The following is a 13662-nucleotide window of genomic DNA, read 5'->3' on the forward strand; positions in this document are numbered from 1 at the left end:
AAACTTCAGCTTTCTTAGTCAATTTGGTAAAATTTTGATTTTTTCCCTCATATTTGGCCTAAATTCGATTTTCAAAAATTCACCAAAAATCGAAAAACGCACTTTAGCACTTGAAATTTTGACAGGTGATAAATTTTTGTATGATCTTTCGATCTACCTTTGTAAAGTTTGAAAAAATTCGTTCAAGTCTTATATTAAAACGCAAAATCTGCGATTTCGGCTGACCTGTCAATCAAAATGGCCGCCATTTTGTAAGTAAGGCCAACTTTTTTTTTGGCAAGTTTCCTTTAATATGTTCCTTAGGATGTCCCCTTTAAGAAAAAAGTTGTCCCGGAGGATCGGCGGGGGGGGGTGCAATTACTCCTATTGTCATATGCCGGACTATAAGTAATCTAAAATCGAGCTGGAGGTTTTGAAATAGCTTGAAATCGTGGAATTTAGATTCAAGGGGTTGATTTTAGACAAAATACAAACTATTCGTGAACATTTTTTTAAAAAAGCGTGATTTCTGGATAAGTAATTTTTGGAAAAAAGATAAAAATCAATTTTGAATTTGCCAAACATAAAGAATTTTTTGACAAAAATTTGCATATAGTAACTGTAGTTGACTTTAGTCAACCATATAGTATTTTTCCGTACGGGCAGATATCCCCACTCACTACTATGGCTATTGAAATCTCCAACAATGATAGCTGCCTTCGCTTCACTCCAGTTTGCAAGTTTTTGGAATGGGAAGATGTTTGCAGGAGGGTTATACACTGATGTTACTGTGCAGTGCTGCAATTTGATCGTGATAATTTCCACAGTGACTTCTCCGCTTGTCTCACATGGAGTGTACTTCAATTTCCTTCCGGGTGTGGATGGAGCTTCCATGTTTGTTGTGAGGGATTGCTGCCATGGACTTCATACCTTCTATCCACAGCAGTTTCTTCCCAGATGGGATGTGAGTCTCCTGGATGCAGATAACATCACATTTGGTCTCCTAACATATCTCAGCCAGGATCGTTGCCTTTGATTGGGTGAAACCCTCGATGTTGATGGTCACCACTGTCAGGGGTGGCCCTGAAAAGGTTTTTACCGACTTTGCCGGAAACGGAAAAGTAAGGTATTGTATTTGTCATGATGGTTGAGGAATTGGGTGGGGGGTGGGTTTTCTTGAGGTTTTGGAGTGTGCTGATCACGATAAGACATATGGCGCAAAACGAGATAAGTTCATATATATATATTTATATATATAGATAAATATTCTAGGGGGTAAACTCGTAACTTTTTTATAGATTAACCAGCAAACTCATAACGTTTTGACAAACTCGTAACCTTTTTAGGACGTGACTTTTCGATGAGGTGCCATATGAATCTACAAGGTGTGGGGAGTCTACTGGCAAAGTTTGAGCAGGGACGTGAGATTGCCGTTTATACACTTTCTCTTTTGACTCAATTTTCAAATGAGTGCATAGCCTAAGTATTATGTACAAGGACATGAGGAAAAGGTGTTTATTGCCAAGAATCATTTTTTACGTTCTTTTTGGTGATTTTGGTGGTTGAAGATGTCCTCTTTCACATGGCGTGGTCAAAAATCGTCTAAAATAAATTTTTGACTGCTCAATTTTAATTTAGAGTTGATTATACAGGTCCGAATTTTCGTGTTTTTCAGTCTAAACAGTGATTTTATGGGAAAAGTATGCATCCTAGGAAAAAAATGCAATGAAGGAAATTGTAGAGCATAAAATTTCCTTTCTGCTCAGAGCTGGTTATTTTTCTGTGGGATGCTTTGTTAAAAAGCTATTTGCGAAAAACAGAGACGTATGGGACTTTTAAAAAAAAGCTTTTCTGAAAAATTGATGTTTCGGCAATGAGATACCTCTCCACAGGTCACCCAAAAATCAAGTTAACGAATATAACGCGGCCTAACATCGAGTACTATCAGGCCTATGGGGTGACGCGTCGAGCGCATGCACAGCAACGAAGTTATAGGTGGGACGTGAGTTTGTATTTTATACAAAACGTTATGAGTTTACCTGTATGCGGCTATATAAATATATAAGTTTATATATCAATTTATGTATAAATTTGTGTCACGCTGAACTCAAAAGCTCCGAACTTTAAGTGGAAACTGATGATGGCAAAATATTGCTTTGATACTGAACTAGAGAAATTTTTAATTTGGTCGAAATCGATTCAGCCGTTTACGAGATATGAACGTTTAAGTGTGTTTCAACGTTATGGATAAGCAGAAATTTGTGTAAACCCTTATATCTCACAAACGGCTCACCCCCAACAAACAGATGGGGTGGTTAGGGTGTGTAGGTTGCAGATTGGTACGCCGAAGGTCGGGTGTTCGAATCCCGCGCGAGTCAAGAGGAGAAAATTTTTTGTTGATTTTTTTGTTAATTTTTTTGTTAATTTTATCCGTCCAAAATTTTTTTGCCATAAAAAATCAAAATTTTTCAAAAATTTCTAGTGTAATCTTTGTTTTAACAAAAAACATTAAGTTTTTGGTAAATAGCCAGTAAATTTTGATAATTTTTTTTTTTTTTTGTTAATAGTAATTTTTAGTAAATAAAATGATTAGTTATTTTTGGTGAATTACTCGTAATTAAAGTTGGTCGAAAATTTTGGTAAATTGCTTGGGTAATTTTTGGTAAATTGGTAAAAACCTTTGACAGTAAATTACTGGGGTAATTAAAATTCGGTAAAAAATTGGTAAATTAGTGAGGAAATGTCTCGTAAATCACTGAGGTGAATGTTGGTAAATTGCTGGGGTAATTTTTGGTAAAATGGAAAATTGGTAAATTAGTGGGTAATGTCTGGTAAATTACTGAGGTAAATGTTAGTAAATTGCTGGGGTAATTTTTGGTAAATTCGTAAATTTTGGTAAAGTCGTAAATTTTGGTAAATTAATAAATTTGGGTAAATTCGTAAATTTTGGTAAATTCGTAAATTTTGGTAAATCGGTAAATTTGGGTAAATCGGTAAATTTGGGTAAATCGGCAAATTTGGGTAAATAGGTAAATTTAGGTAAATTTTGGTAAATAGGTAAATTTTGGTAAATTGGTAAATTTTAGTAAATTGGTAAATTTTGGTAAATTGGTAAATTTTAGTAAATTGGTAAATTTTGGTAAATTGGTAAATTTTGGTAAAATGGTAAATTTTGGTAAATTGATAAATTTTGATAAATTCGTAAATTTTATTGAATTGGTAAATTTTGGTAAATTGGTAAATTTTGGTAAATTGGTAAATTTTGGTAAATTGGTAAATTTTGGTAAATTGGTAAATTTTGGTAAATTGGTGAATTTTGGTAAATTGGTAAATGTTGGTAAATTGGTAAATGTTGGTAAATTGGTAAATTTCAGTAAATAGCTAAATTTCAATTCTGGATAAAAATTAAGCCATTAAAAACCTCTAAATTTTGGTAAATCGGTAAATTTAGGTAAATTGGTAAATTTTGGTAAATAGGTAAATTTTGGTAAATAGGTAAATTTTGGTAAATCGGTAAATTTTGGTAAATCGGTAAATTTTGGTAAATTGGTAAATTTTGGTAAATTGGTAAATTGGTAAATTTTGGTAAATAGGTAAATTTCGGTAAATACGTAATTTTTGGTAAATAGGTAAATTTTGGTAAATACGTAATTTTCGGTAAATTGGTAAATTGGTAAATTTTGGTAAATTGGTAAATTTTGGTAAATAGCTAAATTTCGGTAAATTGGTAAATTTCGGTAATAATTTTGTTTTTTGTCAACAATTTTCCTGATATATTATTCCACTTGTAATATGACGGTTACGTCTTCATGAGTACGCTAATTATTATTTGAAAATCAATTTCATAAAAGTGTAATATGATGGCTACTTATGATTGACTATTTTATTTTGTCGATGTTTTCGACTTTTCGTATTCATTAAATCGGTAAATTTGGGTACTTCCGCGCATTTTGAAAAATTGGTAAAGTTTTAAGTAATGTCTGGTAAATTACTGAGATAAATGTTGGTAAATTACTGGTGTATATTTAGAGCAAAGTCGGTTGATCTTGCGAACTGCGCAAGATGTTTTTTTTTCAATGTCCAGGTTGTGGCAGGATCAGTACACGCAAGTCTAAATTCTCTATGAAATCTTCTTAGTTCATCCATAATCTCTTTATCCTATGTGCGCTCCAGGGGCACCAATGTGGAGGTTCCTGCCTAGCCCCCTCCCCAAAAAAAAAACTTCTGACTTTCAACACTCCAAATTTCCCTTTCGAGTCTCGATTTACTTACTGTCTTTAATCCAAAACTCGTGGTTTTCCAGACTCAATTTAAAGATCCCCGATTCCAAGATCTCGATTTGCAGGTTGCCTGCAGGTTTATGAATTATGACTCTCAACTTTCCGAGGGCAAAAGCTTTTGAAAATTCGCATCTTCTCTCGAGAAAAAAAACAAATAGCTTCCAAGCACTGTAGATATAGTCAGAAAAAATGACGATCTAGCCCGAGCGAAAGTTCTTTTTAAAAAAATCTCAATTTTGTGGACCACGTGGTCTAATTAGGAGCACATTAAAATGGACATTTTTTCACAAAAATACATAAATTATGGATACCTACCTAACTACACTGAAATATTGAAATATACGTTTACTCGACACACATAAAATTTACACATAATTTTTATCACATTTTAATCAAAAAAGGAATACACCGGATACGTATATTATCGCCGTATAAATTTAATTACAACTTGGTACGAAAAATGAAAAAAATTTTAAACCAGCAATTCAATTCGAAAAATAAGATAAGAAAATACACCCTGCAACTTTCTCTATATTCCAAAAAAAAGGAGGTATTTTCGTCGTTAACGACACGAAAAATAAAAAATATATCGCCAGCAACCCTTCGTTGTTAAAAAATTTCATTGATTCGAGCGCATGCGACTGTAATAAAGATAATTTTACGATGTATCTTTGGCGGTAAACGTTACTCGACCATAGGAGGGGGTGAAGGGAAAGTTGACGATAACGCCACAGTATTAAAAACAATGAATTATATTACAAGCGCCAAGAATAAGGCATAAAAAAAAAGAACGCGGCGTTCTTTTTTTTTTCATCAATCATCCAAAATATTTAAATTTTTTTCATTATTGCTGCGCTCGCGAAAACAAGGCGAATCTGAGAAATTTATTTTCGTAATCGATATATACCTACACTTAGTTCACCTACTACTAGTACTCGTAGATTCATTAGAAAGGCGCGTATTGCTGAAATTTGCATTTTTATTCAAATTATTCGGCGCGACAAGAAAAATATTTTCAATTTCGTATATAACTGCGTGTTCGGCATCGTCATTCGTCGTCGTCGAATAAAAAGTACTTATATATTCGATTCCGAGTGTATTGTCGCAGCTTGATAAAATTGAATTCTTCAACGTAGTAGCTATTCGTACAAATGTAGAAATGTAGGTACTCGTGTATGTATATTAACATTTGCAAATGCCCATCATGTTTCAATGAGTCTCGCAATAAGTGACGATTGAAACAAAAAAAGAAGATGATATAAAAACGAAATAACATTCGAAGATATGTTTCGATTAAAATCAAAACCGAGAAAAAAATCTTGCCCGAACTCGCGACGTTCTCGTATATATTTGTAGAATCGTAGGTGGAGTTTTTTCTGTGTTTTGGATTTTCGAAGAGTATAAGCATGTGTCGAAATAACACATCTAGCGTGGTTTTTCTATTTGAAAGGATTTGAAAACGGGTATAAAACTGCGTGAGGTTGACGGTTTCACGAATAAATTTTCAACAAATTGTGTATACAGTACGAATACACGTGTACAGTATGTTCAGCAAATTTTCATGCTACAGTTAATAACTAGAACAACACGAGATATCTAAAAATACTCGCGCATACGAGCGAAATTATTCCAAGATGGTGCTCGTTCACGAACCGTGAATATTTCATTTTTTTCAAAATTATTAATCGCTGGATAAATTTTGAATTTAAACTGACAAAATTTGTTTTTGAAATATGTACCTAAATTTATCGAACGGGTCTCAAAGAGTTTATTCATGTGGGCGTCGAATTGAATTTATATTCCACTCACTATAATAACAGCTACAGTGTTATTTCAAAAACTGAAGAGGCTTAAATTCCGCTGGAGGCTCCAGAGCAGTACGAAACCATCATCAATCGACTCGAGAGGTTGAAAATGGAGTACATAATTATACAAAATAAATTTCATTCATGCCAATTTGAAAAAATTATCAGGGGTCGTACTCGGTTTATTTTTAAGTACATATCTAACCAAAGTACTAAAGTTAATGTGTATTTTTTCCCAAGTTTTGAACTTTTTTGTAGACATGGATTTGTTTTTTGTGCGAGGATGATGGAGGGATGGGGGGGGGGGTCAATCTGAAATTTGCATGACGCTGACATTTTAAAATTCTAATCCGGAGTCTTGAAATTCAAGTCTTGAAAATTGATTTGCCTGCGAATCAGGAGGCTTAAATCTGGGAGTATAGAAACCAGGATTTTTGAAATCTAGAGTCTTGAAGGAGTCTGGAAAATCAAAAAAGTTGAAAATAAAAAGCTTTGAAGTTGGATTCTTGGAGTAAGAGTCTTAAAAATTGAGTGTTGAAAGCAAAACTGCAAAATTGGTATCGTCTTACTGAAGTAAAGAGTCTTGAAATCAAGTCTGGAAGTTTTGCTATTCTTCAAATCTGGAGTCTTGAAAATAGTTGGAATCTTGAAACTGCGAGTCTTGAAACTTGGGATCTTGAAAATCGGAGTCTTGACTTGGAAATATGGAGTCTGGAAAATGAGAATTTGGAACTCGAACTGGAAAATTGGGATACTTGAAACAAAGAAGTCTTGAAAATTAAAAGGAGCTGTGGCGTAGAAATTCAGTTTTGAAACTAAGAATAAGAATCAGGAGTCTTGAAATGAAGAGTATAATAGGGAGTTCTGAATTCGATTAGCAAATCAATAATTTTGAATCTGGAATCCGGAAATGGGGAGTCTTGAAAATCAGGAGTCCTGACATTGAGAGTCTTGGAATTGGAAGTTTTGAATTCAAGAGTCTTTTTTTTTTTTTTTTTTTTGGAGGGGTGTTTATAATTACAAGATTATTACACCCGTAAGGAGGGGGGGGGGTTAGATTTGGTTTGTGAGGTTGATGTTTTTTATTAGGGAGATGAATTTTTGAATTTATGAGGGTTCGTCAGGGATAGTAGGTGGGTTTTCTTTTATCTGTAGTGTAAGTCTGTTTTGTTTTAGTTGGGGACAGTTGAAAAGTATGTGTTGGGTGGATGTGGGTTCGTTTCTGCAAAATTGGCATGAGGGTTTTGGTTCTTTTTGGTATAAGTGATTATGAGTAATTTTTGTGTGGCCTATTCTTAGTCTAGTAATCAGGATTTCTTTTTTCTGTTCAGGTGGCCTAGATTTTTCCAGGGGAGGGTAGTTTTTTTATGTTGGAAGAGTTTGTTTGAAGTTTGTTGTGACCAAAAGTTCTGCCAGTTAGTAAATGTGTTGTGAGAGTCTTGAAAACCAAGAGTTTTGAGGATCAGGAGCCTCAGAAGTCGAGTCTTGAATTCGAGTCTCGAAATTGAGGCTTGAAAATGTGGAGTTCTGAAGAGTCTTCGAATTGAGGCTCTTGAAATCGAGAGGTTTGGAAATCAGGTGTCTTGACATTGAGAGTCTTGGAATTGGAAGTTTTGAACTCAAGAGTCTTGAAAATCAGGAGTTTTGGGGATCAGGAGCCTCAAAAGTTGAGTCTTGAACTCGATTCTCGAAATTGAGGCTTCAAAATGTGGAGTTCTGAAGAGTCTTCGAATTGCGGTTTTTGAAATCGGGAGTCTTGGAAATCAGGAGTCTTGACATAGATGGTCTTGGAATTATAGTTTTGAATTCAAGAGTCTTGAAAAGTGGACGTCTTGAAAATCAGGAGTCTTGGTGATCAGGAGCCTCAAGAGTTGAGTCTTGAATTCGAGTCTCAAAATTATTGAGGCTTGAAAATGTGGAATTTTGTAGTCTTCGAATTGACCCTCTTGAAATCAAGAGTCTTGAAAATCAGGAGTCTTGACATATGTATGTAGATGATCTTGGAATCATAGTTTTGAATTCAAGAGTCTCAAAGAATGGGCGGCTTGAAAATCAGGAGTTTTGGGGATCAGGAGCCTCAAGAGTTGAGGCTTGAAAATATGGAATTTTGAAGAGTCTTCGAATTGAGGCTCTTGAAATCGAGAGTCTATGAAATCAGGTGTCATGACATTGAGAGTCTTGGAATTAGAAGTTTCGAATTCAAGGGTCTTGAAAAATGGGCGTCTTGAAAATCAGGAGTTTTGGGAATTGAGAGCCTCAAAAGTTGAGTCTTGAATTTGAGTCTCGAAATTTAGGCTTGAAAATGTGGAGTTCTGAAGAGTCTTCGAATTGCGGTTTTTGAAATCGGGAGTCTTGGAAATCAGGAGTCTTGACATAGATGGTCTTGGAATTATAGTTTTGAATTCAAGAGTCTTGAAAAGTGGACGTCTTGAAAATCAGGAGTCTTGGTGATCAGGAGCCTTGAAAGTAGAGTCTTGATTTCGGGTCTTGAAATTGAGGTTTGAAAATGTGGAATTTTGAAGAGTCTTCGGATTGAGACTCTTGAAATCGAGAGTCTTGAAAATCAGGAGTCTTGACATATACATGTAGATGGTCTTGGAATTATAGTTTTGAATTCAAGTCGAGTCTTAAGAATGGGCGTCTTGAAAATCAGGAGTTTTGGGGATCAGGAGCCTCAAAAGTTGAGTCTTGAATTCGAGTCTCGAAATTATTGAGGCTTGAAAATGTGGAATTTTGTAGTCTTCGAATTGACCCTCTTGAAATCAAGAGTCTTCGAAATAATCAGAAGTCCTGATTTGACAATCTTGGAATTGGAAATTTTGAATTCAACGAGTCTTGAAAATCAAGAGTGTATTTTGATTATGGATGATCAGACCATTCTCTTTCCAAAAATTGTAACATCGTTACCTCAAAAGGTTCCTTTATTAGAAAATTTCCATATAAAATATTTTACCAGCAAACATTTTCAAATTAATTTTTTGATTTTTGGTGAATTTTTAAAAATACAATTTTGGTCCATTTCTTATGAAAAAAAAAAACATTTTTTTCAAATTGGCATAAAACGTCGAAATTTGGTTTATACCCCATTTTTTAACTTCCAAGTCGATTGATGATGTTTCCGAACCGTTCTGGAGCCTCCAGCAGATTTTCAGATTCTCCAATTGCATCTTGATGACATTTTCTATCGATTTAGTCACATATTATATCTTTTCGTATCATTTCAAATCCAAAATTTTCAACATTTTTCAACATTTTTTCAAAACTAATGGATAATTGCTGAAGAAGAAAATTCGCTGGAGGCTCCAGAACATTTCAAAACCGTCATTATTTGACTCGGATGGTCGAGAATATTGAGTACAAATCAAATTTCAGCCATTCGTGTCAATTTTATCAAATCTTGATTTTTTTTCTCGAGAAATAGTTCAAATTTTACTTTCCAAAAATTCATCAAAAATTAAAAATTGAATTTTAACACCTGAAACTTTTGCTGGCGGTGTATTTTAGGGTCTTTTCTCGATTCCCTTCTGTTTGATTTGATTCTAAACCCCTCTTAAAATACTTTAAAGTCGACAAATTAATTTTCAAGTGTGTAATTCAAGTTACTACATCGCGAGGCAAATTATTCGACACCTTCAACAAAACACCCATCACAGATATCAAAATAACTAATGATTTTTTTTTTCAATTTCTGTTCACAGGTAATAGCAAAATAAATAACATGAAAAATATCGGATACAATAAATTATCTTCGTACGACGACTACATATTAGACGAGCAAAATGGTAATATTGAAACTAGCGATGAGAAAAGTATCATAGGCAAATTCAACGCAGTTGTTGACTTGAACAATACGTCCGATTTCGAAGAAGAATTAACCGACGACTCAGATTACGGTGAGTTGAAAATCGCAGCTCGTAGACTATTTTGCACATTGCACGAGTGTTTTCGTTCCGGCCTGCGAATTTTTAGCTTATGCCATACCACCTGTTTCCAAATAGCCATAAAAAGTGTTCCTTGAAGCGTGATTTGTGCGAAAGAATGGCGCGTAGCTGGCTACCAGAGAGTATGATTTATTTGGGGAAAATATTGTAGAAAAATGTAATATGTACGATTGTTGAAAAAAAAAAAAAAAGGAAGACGATGAAAAATGGATTTTTACATTCTATATTTGAATTCGCCTTTGCTTTATTATTAGTTTCTAGTCCGAAGAACTGGCCATATTGTATTTTTTTTTCGCACATCTTATTACAAATATATTAAAAAGTTCAAACGAAGATTCCGATAAAATCGGTCCCATCGCTACGAGTATTTTTGCTACTCATTTTCAACTCGTGAAGGGTGAAAAAAAATACTTGTACTAAAAAGGAACGATAAATCAGCAGGGTTTTTTGTTTTAATGGCACATCGGCTATGGTACTACGTACGTATAACAAGAGGAGAGAATTTCATTATTTTTTGACCGCAAAGGTTTCATATTTGATGGATTCTTCGCTAATATAAATTTGTTTTCCGCATACCTAAGCTAATATTATAGTAAAACGCGACGTGTTCTATGTGGTCTGGTAAATGGGCGATCATTTATTTTAACCGGCTTTTGAATTTATCGAAGCATTTTCGTGAAATATTTCCTTTTGCTTACGCAGCCATTAAAGCTAAATGTAATTTACGATTCATATTTCCAAATTCATGTCGCGTATAGTGAAAATGTAATAAACAATAATTGTTTTTTTAGGTGTTACTTAGCTTTTTTCGACGTCGTTGAAATATACCTATTGAAACGTGTGTAGAGTGGAAGAGAGCGTTATAGGTATGATTAATAAACGCGTTTAAGTGTTTTTGCACATGATTAAATGGTGCAGAGGTGGAAATAAATCACCCGAAGGCTGAAATGTTAGGCCCTTGTTGAAGTGAATTATCGATAAATAAAATCTTCGAGTTACTTTTAGTCTTAAGACTATATTTTTAGAGAGGAAAATAGTGGGTGGGTTTGATGTGCTGTGCTTTGAAACAATATCGAGCAATTATTGAAAATAGAGACCAGAATTATTTCTTTTATAGCTTCTCTGGGAGACGAGCGTGAGTGTATTTTTATTGGTTGAAACTCGTCGATTTCTTTTTAATTTGGGCCCATTGCCAGAAATTAAAGCCGGATCTTTCATTAGCTTAATTTTTTTGCCAAAGTCGTTTTTAAAAATTTATTAACCTACGGATTTGTGTAGAAGATTTGTTGCTTTTATTTAGCACGATTTTTAAATTCTCTTTGTCGTATAATTCGCTTCTGGAAATAAACATGAGTGAATGTGATTCTGTCTGAATATGGTCATTTTTGTGGGTTTGACTCCTCAATACCCCTTTACCCCTCCCCCTTACCTCTTCCCCCCATTATGAATTTTTTTTTGAAAAATCACGAAAATCTAGTGTGATAATATGTCGATTGTCGATTTCTACTAATTCGGTGTTGCTGTGCTCGAATGTCTATTTTTTTTGTTTATTCGATTCTTCAGTACTTCTTCAGTCATCGTCTGTGCCTCATTTTGAATAAAAGTTTCAAAAAATGATAAAAAATTGCATACGTAATATGATGTGTCGATTCTCATGCACTAATTCGAGGTCGATGAATTCGAGAATTTGGTTACTTTTTGGATTTCACTCTTCAGTGTTCCTTCAGCTGCCCTTCCCTTCAATTTTGAAGAAAATTTGGAGAAATCGTAAAAATAATATTTGCCCTCAGTGAAAAAAAGTGGTGTCAGATTGCCCAAAATTTTCAAAAAAATTAAAAAATATAAATTTTTGATTATTTTCATTCTATGTGCTCCATCCAAGTATACGTATTCCCCATTTGAACCAAAAAGTCCCCCAAAAATTGTTTATCTTCTCTCGTGTCTAGGGGATTCAAATTTGCTAATTCGTTATAATATTATACCATTGTAAAATATTGATGCTTTCGTCTTTTGATGATTATTCAATATTTATGCTAAAATTTGAATAAAAGACAAAAAAAAATTCCAACATTTATTATTCTTTGAGAGTATCAAATAGCGATGTTTCAATAAATACTCGTAACTGGTAAATGAAGCAAGCAAAATGAAAGAAAATAAATTACGAATTAATTCACTTTATGTGAAAGATTTGTATAGAATTTGATCTGTTTACAATCGAATCTAATCATTTAAGAACGATTGTTTAAATAAATTGATTGATTTCTTGGTGAATCCTTCGCAAACGGAGAAATTGATCTGTTTACAATTGAATCGAATCATTTACAAACCACCAAAATTAATTGATTTCTTGGTGAACCATTCGCGGACGTTTTGATTAATTTTTAGTGAATCATTCACGAACGAATTTTTTTGATTGTTGCTGAATCCTTCGCGAACGAATTGAATAATTTTTGGTGAATCATTCGCGAACGAATTGATTCGTGTACACCAGGTACCTAAGTGACTCATTCGAACGAATTGAATAATTTTTTGTGAATCATCTGCGAACGAATTGATTTGTGTAAATGACTCGTTCGTGAATGAATCGACTCATTTATTCAATTTTTGGTGAATCATTCACGAACGAATTGAATAATTTATTCGCGAACAAATTGATTTGTATGAGTGACTCGTTCGCGAACGAATCGATTCATTTAATTATTTTTTGGTGAATCATTCGCGTACAAATCGAATAATTTATGGTGAATCATTCGCGAACAAATTGAATAATTTATGGGGAATCATCCGAGAACGAATTGATTTGTGTAAATGACTCGTTCGTTAATAAATCGAATCATTTATTCCATTATTGGTGAATCATTCACGAACGAATTGATTCGTATGCATGAGTGACTCGTTCTCGAATGAATCGATTCACTTATTCAATTTTTGTGAATCACTCACGAACGAATTGAATAATTTATTCGCAGACGAATTGATTTGTATGAGTTACTCGTTCGCGAACGAAACGATTCATTTAATTATTTTTTGGTTGATCATTCGAGAACAAACTAAATAATTTTTGGTGAATCATCCGTGAACGAATTGATTCCTTTAAATTACTCGTTCGTGAATGAATCGTTTCATATTCATTTATTTAATTTTAGGTGAATCATTGACGAACAAATTAAAGAATTTTTGGTGAATCATCCGAGAACGAATTGATTCATGTAAATGACTCGTTCGTGAATAAATCGATTCACTTATTTAATTTTTGTGAATCATTCACGAACGAATAGATTCGTATGAGTAACTCGTTCGCGAATGAATCGATTCACTTATTTATTTTTTAGTGAATCATTCACGAACGAATTGAATAATTTATTCGCAGACGAATTGATTTGTATGAGTGACTCGTTCGCGAACGAATCAATTCATTTGATTATTTTTTGGTGAGTCATTCGCGAACAAATTGAATAATTTTTGGTGAATCATCCGCGAACGAATTGATTCGTGTAAATGAGTCGTTCGTAAATAAATCGAATCATTTATATAATTTTTGGTGAATCATTCACGAACGAATTGATTCGTATGAGTGACTCGTTCTCGAATGAATCGATTCACTTATTTATTTTTTGGTGAATCATTCACGAACGAATTGAATAATTTATTCGCAGA

General features: G+C 33.7%; 1 protein-coding gene across 1 annotated transcript in view; it reads left to right on the forward strand.

The window, feature by feature from the left end:
* Nucleotides 1–13662, forward strand: part of LOC135834269 (putative uncharacterized protein DDB_G0287457) — a 123135-nt gene that overhangs the window by 100531 nt on the left and 8942 nt on the right. The window contains exon 2 of the mRNA XM_065348111.1: nt 9763–9957. Coding sequence (XP_065204183.1) covers nt 9763–9957 — 195 coding nt within the window. The remainder of the gene's footprint in view (nt 1–9762; nt 9958–13662) is intronic.

Source organism: Planococcus citri, chromosome 2, assembly GCF_950023065.1.
Source record: "Planococcus citri chromosome 2, ihPlaCitr1.1, whole genome shotgun sequence".
NCBI classification, from domain to species: Eukaryota; Metazoa; Arthropoda; class Insecta; order Hemiptera; family Pseudococcidae; genus Planococcus; species Planococcus citri.